The 9,258-nt window shown below is 32.4% G+C and overlaps 1 protein-coding gene across 1 annotated transcript; it reads right to left on the bottom strand.

Annotated features, from left to right (window-relative positions):
- Nucleotides 1-3,168: 3,168 nt before the first annotated feature.
- On the bottom strand, nucleotides 3,169-4,800 carry LOC7455791 (protein ELC-like). Its single transcript, XM_024591704.2, has one exon. It carries the CDS (start codon nucleotides 4,652-4,654, stop codon nucleotides 3,443-3,445), a length of 1,212 nt encoding a protein of 403 aa, XP_024447472.1. The 5' UTR covers nucleotides 4,655-4,800; the 3' UTR covers nucleotides 3,169-3,442.
- Between the last annotated feature and the right edge of the window lie 4,458 nt (nucleotides 4,801-9,258).

Below are 9,258 nucleotides of genomic sequence, written 5' to 3'. Positions count from 1 at the left end.
TATTTTTATAGTTTTAAATTTTAATAGGTTGATTTTAAAAATAAAAAATATATTTTTTAATATATTTTTAATTAAAAATTATTTATAAAAAAAAAATTATACCACATTACCAAATATACTTAATTTGCATTCCAGACAAACATATATATATATATACACACACACTTGTCAAGTTGCTAGCGGCTAGAGAATTGCATCCAAAAAGGTCTGATTAATTTAAAAGTTATTGAATCAGTTTGGTGTTAATATTTTTATTAAAGTAACCTTTTTTATATTTTTTATTAAAATAAAATTCTTTGAAATTGATACAAGGTTGAGTTTACTTAGATTATATAAAGCTAATATATTTCAAAGCCAAGTCAAAATTTAAATCACAATTTTTTTTAAGTCAAATTGTCAATTACATTTAACAACTACATATTTGTTTTGAGTATTTCCTGGTAACGTTTGTTTTCTAATAGAAAAGAATTGATAAAATAAAAATATATTCAATTATATATATATATATATATATATATATATAAATAATTTTTTCTCTAAAATTGTATTAAAATACATTTTTATACTTGTAAAATAAAAACTACAGGAAGACATCGTTTATATTCTCACTACCTTGAGCATGTATGCTCAGACCATGCTTTTAAAAAATCTAATTTTTATATTATTTAATTATTTTAATATGCTGATATTAAAAATAAATTTTAAAAAAAAACATTTTAATATATTTCTAAATAGGCAAACTCTGCCGCACTTCAAATGACTAGCATGCTCACAGCAGGGAAATGAAGCATAAAGGAAGAAATGTTGGCTGGTGGATTGCAACGGACAAATTGAAGCTCTTGCTATTCAGGCTAGAAAAAGGAAACAAAATTAGATAAATGCTTTCATGAGGATGCATTCACTCCTACCCATCCCTCAGATGGGAATGTCGGGATTATCTACGGGGGAACGGAACCGGTACACTTGTATCGGAGAATACAGACCTTGAAGCCTGATCTTCTGAGTAGAGCCCATAACAGATGACTACACCAATGAATTCAAACTTTCTTACACCTCTCAAGAAGAAAAATAGTAAGCTTTTCAAGGACAGCGCAGCAGAATAGACTCTTCTAAGAATACCATGTAATGTTCAGAGTACACTATATGCTAAATGATTTCTTCGAAGTCTCTAAATGGGGTTGATTGTCACCCCACATCTTCACTGAAGTAAATCAAATTCCTAGTTTCTTCTATCAGATGTGAATGGATATTCATGTAGAATGCCCAGCCTGCAAAACGCAAATGTGACATGCCCATTATCGAAAACAATGAAACAACAAATCTGAGTCAATGAGCCTTGTGGCTCAGCACCCATGTGCCCCTTTCATCAACAGGTCTTGGATCTGAGCCTCTTCCTTGTAGGAGAAAAAATAAATCTCATGACCACTTTGTTGCCTTCAATCAGGCCTTTCACAGTTTTACAGGGAGCTAGGCATGACAGAGGAAGCGTGTTATGCACTTGTGAACAGAACACCGACAAGAATAAGTGTCTCGCACATCAACAAATATCATTATAGAAATATGCATTAACAGATACTGACTATTGTATCTACATAAACTAAACAGTTGCCATGAATCTCCCCTTTTCAATCAACTATACACCTAAAATTCATGAATTTCTACATCTCCCATCTTGACATGGATCACATGAATGTGCACACACATGTGTGACCAAAACCAAGAATCTGGCAATCTACAATACGACTTTCATCCCTCAAATAGACATGGCAACATTTTTTATGGAAGAACCAAAGTACAAAACCATCCAGACTTCAACTGGAGGATGCAGACTTTGAAGCCCCCTGTTTTGGCTAAAGTCTACTTCAGTGAACCTAGCACTGGAAGTTGAGACCATGTCATCCAAACAGAAATTATAAATATTTCAAGGGCAAATCAGCAGAGTATATTCTTCTAAAATACTAACTTCACTAAATTTCTAGGTGTCTTTAACAGTTACTTGGGGGGGGTGGGGGGGGGTGGGCTGCTTCTCATCATATATGTCCTGAAGTAAACCTATTTCTGAGATTAGATTCCTTTCTCCATCAATCTGAATATTCCAGCACCTTTGCCGATGTCAGCCCGAGACTACCGTAAATACAAATCTAAACAGGCCCAATTCCAAAACAATGGATCAACAAATCTGATCTGCACCATGATGCCTTCTATCAGGCCTTCTACAGTTTCACAAGCATTTGCCTAGTTAGCAAATTATCACATTACACTCTTTTTCCACACCAAGAAGGAAATGAATCGAGCACATGATACAAAAGACAGTAAAAGTATATGCATTAAAGCATATCTAACCAAGCATTGTCTCTAACAAAAGCACTAACCTGATTAAGTATTTCCATTATAAAATGTGAGATCCATTGCATATCAATCCCTGAATAACCTAAGCAGCGAATTAATCTACCAGGTAGCAAGTCCATTACTGCATTATACTTCCTATTCTTTTCCTAAATGCAGAAGTTTCACTAAGAGAAAACAAGGTGGCAACACATATACAGTAAAAAAAGCTCATTTAAAAATATGGAATATTGAAAACCCATAACAGAAAGAACACTTTATCAAAACAAAAATTGTTATTCCCTAACAAGGTATAAACAATCTAAATAACATAGAAACTTGACTATTTTCCCTCAAAAGCACTTCTATGTTGAAAAAGAAAAAAAGTAAGAGATATTAAAGCGAGAGTTTCCTCTTATCTGTCAAAGAGGGTATATCCTTCCAAGTACCAAGTTTTCTTCAAATAATTTTCTATTATGAAAAAATCCTTATCACAAAAAAAATTCAAACTCCCACACCTTTCTAGTTCAAGTTTGATACACGAGCAAGTGGAAAGCCAATGCAATATACATAGATACACCCTCTCCCTCTCCCTCTCCCTCTCCCTCCCTCTCTCTTTTTCATCATTGTTTCGCTTAACAGGAACTCCTGTTAGGAATTGGGTAGGCTAAATTCATTTGTCCTCATATGTGCCTGCTTGACACCATTACATAAACGCACAAACATGAAAATGTGTGTGTACGTGTTAAGAATGAAAAGGGAATTTAGCAATCAACAATATGGCTTCATTAAGAGCAAAACACGTATAAATATTCACAAACATGGAATACTGACAGGAAGAGCTAAAACATGAAAATGCACTGAATTCTTTAATAATAAGCAAAATGATGCCACACCATTTGTAAGACATAATATATTTGCAAATGTAGCCGTTGTCAGCTTGCATGAAGGTATGATAATTAACAAGAAGATAATTATTTCCCTATCAGCACAAGAAAAAAAAAACACAGACACAGAGAGAGAGAATAAAATGCTATAGTTCTTCACAAGAATCTAACCTCAAAATATATTGACCCTTACAACATCTCCATATCAAAATCACCATCAAAACAATCATTCAGCTAGCATAACGTGGTGCCCTAGCAGCCATACTAGCAACCTGAGCCTGCATTTGTGCAGCCCTAACTTTCGCTGCGGTAGCTCTGTTAAAAAACTGCTCTCTAGACAGCAACCTCACGTTCCTCAAATATTGAACAAACGGCATTGCCCCTTCTTGCACCGCTTTATCTAACGAATAAACCACATCCTCAATCGCCATATCCGCTGCCGTACACTCCAACATCTGCTTCGACAAAACATCCACACACTCAAAAGCCTTATCCACATCAATGTCCTCCATACCCCCTTTCACCTTCCCCTCGTTTTGCCTAACCCACGCCTCCAAAACATCCGTATTCATCAAAACAACTTGCAATTGCGACTCCAACCCTTCCATTTCATCTCTCATTTCTTTCAACCCTTTATTAATCTCCTCCTCTCTCCTCCTCAACACAGCTTGAGCGCTGAACAAGTTTTCCATCTCCGACTCCCTCGTTTTCCTCAGCAGCAACATGTCCCCATGAACATTCTCCACAAGCTTATTAATCACATTCCTTTTAAAAACCTCCGCCGCGTCCTCCGTTCCCGCCTTCCCCTCCCCACCACCGTACGGAGGCGACGGTGGTGGATACTGTGGTGGCCTGACCATCTGCCTCGGATACCCACTTCCCACTGATCCAAAAGTCGACGAGTTCGTCAAACTCGATTGATTCGGATGATAACTGGGATTGGGGCTAGGGCGAGGACGCTGAGAAAAAAGAGGAGGATCCCTCCCAAAAATCATGCTCAATTCGCGAGCCAAATCAACCAAATTAGAACTGGGGTAGATCCAATTCTGCAAATAAGGGACCGCAACGAGGCCCGATGGATTAACAAAAGAATGGGATCTTTTGATGACCATGTCGCGCGTGGGATTGACGTAAACACAAGGAGGGTGACGAGGGTAAGATTCGATAAGCCAGATAATAACAGGGATGTTATAAGTGACAGATTCGAAAGTCATAGGAACGGTGCCGTCTGCTTGGAGAAGATTGACGGTGCGGCCGTCGTTGTGAGTGAAGGTAGCAGTTTTGGGTTCGAGGGAAGGGAAAGTGGAGGTCAGGGAGACGAGGTGTTGACGGATGAGCCATTTGGTGTCTTCCGTGTAAGGGAGGGCGGAAGGGCCGCGTTGGGAGAGGACGGAGGAGAGGAATTGTTGGATTGCTTGGTGGTTTGGTGGTGGAGGAACCATTGAATAGAATAGAATTGAATTTAGGGTTTTTGGAGAGAAAGAGGAAAGGTAATAGTGGAAGATGATAGAGGAGGAGGAGAGCTTTCTTGAAAGGAAAGGTTGTTTTGGTGCTTAGAGGGGGGGAGAAGTTGTGGTGTGGAAGTTTCTTGGGCAATTCTTGGAAGCGCGTTGGCATTGCGGGCATAGTTTTCGAATCCGGTGCTATGGTTCATCCGGGTCAGGACCCGGACTCTAAATTAAAATGATTAATCTGGGTTGATTTTTTTTTTATAAAATAAAAATAAGCATCTTTCAATAAAAAAAATAAATTCACTCACCATTTACCTCTCCAAACAATCAAATCTCCATTATTCATTCCTCTTTTTCTTTCCTTTAAATACATATATTTGACCTTCACTAAAGTAAATCACTGCAAATCCTTCTTTGTCTCGCCTCTCTCTTATGGAAGAAAAAGAAGAAGCTAACTCACAAGATTGGTGAAATAAACTGGCTCGTTAATCTGCCGCCCCCCCTTGAAAACTTGCTCCCTCCCTCCCTGTCTTGGAGATTGGCTTGGAGAGTTTGCTTGCCCGCCGACTCAATCAATCGGAGGAAACTCTATATCTTGCCATCTCTCTTGTGGTTCTCTTTAACCTCATAATCTAACCATCTGTATGTTAATTTTTATGAGAAAGGTCTGAATCTTTACAGTCCTTTTAGTTTCTTGATCTTGATTTTGCTCAGGGGCACTTACTATTTTTCTAAGAGATTCAATCTTTATAGTACTTTAAAATTTCTGATCTAGATTCAATCTTTATAGTGTTCTTAGTCTTTTTATCTTGATTTTGTATCCGGGTACAAATTCAATTTTAGATTATTGATTTTGATGGATTTGACCGTGACAATTACAACTTTAATTTTTTGCTTTGTAAAACTCGGTTAAGATCTCGGGTTCCGAATTAAATTTTAAAAGTTATGATTGTTAGCTTAAATTGTTATTGAAATTATTTTTTATTTAAAAATATATTTTTTTAATAATTTTAATATGATAATATATATTAAAAATATTATTTTAATATATTTTTAATTAAAAAAAATTTAAAAAACATTTTATATCCCATCACCAATGAAAATTGTGAATACATTGGTAAAAATATAGATAAAAATATTCTTATTATATTTCATAGATCATGAATTTAATTTTATCTCACTTCTTTATGTATGTTATTTTTAAATATAAATCATAGAATAACTAATAAAATATTATTAATTATCCGTAAAAATTTTAATGTTCATCACTTTTTTTTCCTTTTTTTATTATTTAGAGAAAGTAGTATTTTTTATATTTATCATTTTTTTTCTTTTTTTTATTCAAGAAAAGAGTTTAGAATACTAGATTATCCTGTTATTATTTTTATTAAAATTATATTTATTTATTTAAAAAGAATTCTTTAAAATTAATATAGCCAGGGTTTGGATCAAGTTTTACAATGTTAATTAATTTAAGAGTTAATCTGTCAAATAATGTCATTTAAGCAACAATTTATTGGCTCTATTTTTTTTCAACTAGAATTAAAAAAAAAATTGACAATATTGTGGGGATAACATTAAAAAAAACTTAATTTATGCATAATAAAATTTATAATCATGAATTTATCGTCTTTCTTAAAATAACATAAAAGGAGAGAATTCAGTTCATCAAATATTAATTCTAAAAAATATTATAAAAAAAAGGTAGAAAGAGGGATATATATATATATATATATGAGTGTGTGTGTGTGTGTGTGTGTCTACTTGCTATATATATATATATTTTTTTTAATGAGTTTGAATCCTAACAAAGGGCTTAAAAAATTAAATCAAAATATAGAAATTCAAATATATGAACAACCTGAATTTTTATAAGGAATTATACAAATTAAAATGCTAAACAATAGTGCTAATTAAGCCTTACAACTTAATTTTCTTTTCCCTTTAATTAAATCTCAGATTTACAAAGCCGAAAAGAATAACAAGAGGATCAATTTCTTTAACAAAACTTATTAAAATAAGTATTCAATATAATCAGGGGTGAAATCAAAAAACCGATTAAACCGAAAAAACCAGAAAAAAAAATAACTGAAAAAACCGAACCGTAAAAAAAAAACGATTAAACCGACTAAAATTTTGAAAAAACAGACCGGTTCGGTTCGGTTTCAGTTTTATAAGCCTGAAACTGAAAAAACAAAAAAAAACCAAAAAAACGAGTCAAACCGGAAAAACCGAGTCAAACCGGTTTGAACTGGTTTGTGTCCAAAAAAACCGAACTGAAACCAGTCGGTTTGAACCGATTTCAATTTTTTTAAAAACAAATTCGGTTTGGTTACTTTTGTTTTACAAAAACCGAACCGAAAATAATCACCCCTAAATTGATTTTTTTTCTCTTCTTAAAGCCTATTTAGTATTGCATTTATATTTGTTTTTTAATATATTTTTTACTTTAAAAATAATTAAATTAATATTTTTTAAATGAATTTTAATGATCTTGATATTGATATAAAAAATTAAAAATTATTTTAATATATTTTTAATTGAAAATTACTTCAAATGGAATAGTTATATAACATTAAGAGAAACAGAGGGTCAAATTTGTATCCAATTATTGGTAAGAGTCAAATGTTGAGTGCCCAAATTAAACAAGACCATTCAAATCAAAATCCAAATCTCACGTGACCACAGCTTGGCCTGTTGATTTTTTTAAAATAAAAAAAAAAAATCAAGACTGTTAATGAGTAAATTCTTTAATTCAAGTAGTGGTTTCGTTTAGTATTAATTTAGATATTACGCTACCTTGTCCTAAACGTAAAAGATGAATTTGTTCCTAATTAATACACTAATAGTAAATTAATCTTATTGAAAAGATTATTTTGTCCTCATTTTACTGTTTTAAAACTTCAAAACAAAATCAGTTTAACAAGATAAAAGAATAATATACTTTGCTTATAGATTATAACACCAAATTGCAACTTCTTTCACAATAGTTATGGATCCTATGCTTATGCTTTGTCATGGGTTAGATAAAAAAAATTAATTAAATAAATAATGTTCAATTGACAAAAACATGTTGTTGTTTTTTTTTAAAAAAATTAATGTTAACCTGTGTTATCCCATTAATCATGTGACCTGAGTCATTTGATCAGAAACAATAAATTTAAAAAAATCTTAAAACTTAATTTTTTAATTAACCAAGTGATGAAAGATTAAATTTAAATAAAAAAAACCATACAAAGAAAACAAAATAGTAATTATAAGTTAAAAAAAGACCTAAGGCTGCTCGGGCCAACTGACCTAACCTACTAGTCAGGTTATTAGACTAGGATAATGTAACAAAAAGTAAAACAAAAGAAATAACAAAACCTATTTTTTTATTAAAAAAAATCAATGTTGAATCATGAGATGGAAAGGATTAAAAAAATAACAATATTAAGCTAGGAAAAGGCTTGAGCCCACCCGAGTCAACTCGTCAACTCAATAGGTTAGGTCGTGAAATCGAGATAACCCCATAATGAAAGAAAAATGAAGAAAATCACGAAACCTGATTTTTTAAAAGGATAAAATGACGAGAGATAAAATTACAAAACAAGAATCATCTGGGAAAATGATATAAAAAATAGGAATTAAAAGAATAATGATTATATCTGATATAAAAATCAAACTAAATAAATTATCAGGGGATGAAATTGAAAAAAATACTAATTAAAAGAATGAGAACCACATTTGATATAAAAACCAAATCAAATTATATTTCAATGGCTAGAATTGAAAATAAAAAAATAGCAACTAAAATAATGCGGGCCAAATTTAATGTAAAAATGAAACAAAACTTAATCTAAATGGATGAAATTGAAAATAAAAATTAATAAAAAAATTATTTCAAACAATCAAATATTGATAAAAAAAGAACAGGGACTGTAACTAAAATAAAATAAAAATGGGAGGATGCATTTATTTCATATGCTTGGCTAGTGTGCATCTTGAGGCCACAAGAGAGAGAGAGAAAAATGAGAAAGAAAAAAACTCGACCGTAGCCAAACTGTCGAGAACCACCATACACGCGCCGCCCTAATAGAAGTGTCTCTACTCGCTAAAGTTGGTGACACAATGGTATGGCATTTTTAACCACCATATCATGTGTCACGTGTTGCTTGAATGCATCATGGCGCGTTCTTCCAATACATCTGACATCACTTTCTTTTTTAAAAAATGTTTTATACCTCCAAAAATATCAAACTAACCCCATTCATATTGTTTTTAACGCAAAAACTAGGATAAAAGATCCAAAAAACACTTAGATGACAACCTATAAAATTTCAGGTATAAGGGCACGAAAGTAATTATACTATATATTAAAAATGAATTTACAGATAAAACCCTTCCTCCATAGCCCAAACAATTTTGGCCATAAGGGTTTGGCAATAATTACAATTATAATGTGCAACCAAATATAAAATAACTAAAAAACCCTTCGGGGCAAGCTATATTTTGCCTTTCTTTTAAGGGTATTATAATATTTGCATCGTTTATTTTTTGTTTGAAAAACGTAATATAACCAACAAAAACAAACAATGACAACTGAATCTCAATAA

The sequence above is a fragment of the Populus trichocarpa genome, chromosome 1, assembly GCF_000002775.5.
Source record: "Populus trichocarpa isolate Nisqually-1 chromosome 1, P.trichocarpa_v4.1, whole genome shotgun sequence".
Classification (NCBI taxonomy): domain Eukaryota; kingdom Viridiplantae; phylum Streptophyta; class Magnoliopsida; order Malpighiales; family Salicaceae; genus Populus; species Populus trichocarpa.
Note: the sequence above shows the minus strand (reverse complement) of the source record. Positions and strands in the feature narration are given on the sequence as shown.

Excerpts from the sequence above, each read along its gene's own strand:
- LOC7455791 (XM_024591704.2), bottom strand. The coding sequence starts at position 4,654 with ATGGTTCCTCCACCACCAAACCACCAAGCAATCCAACAATTCCTCTCC.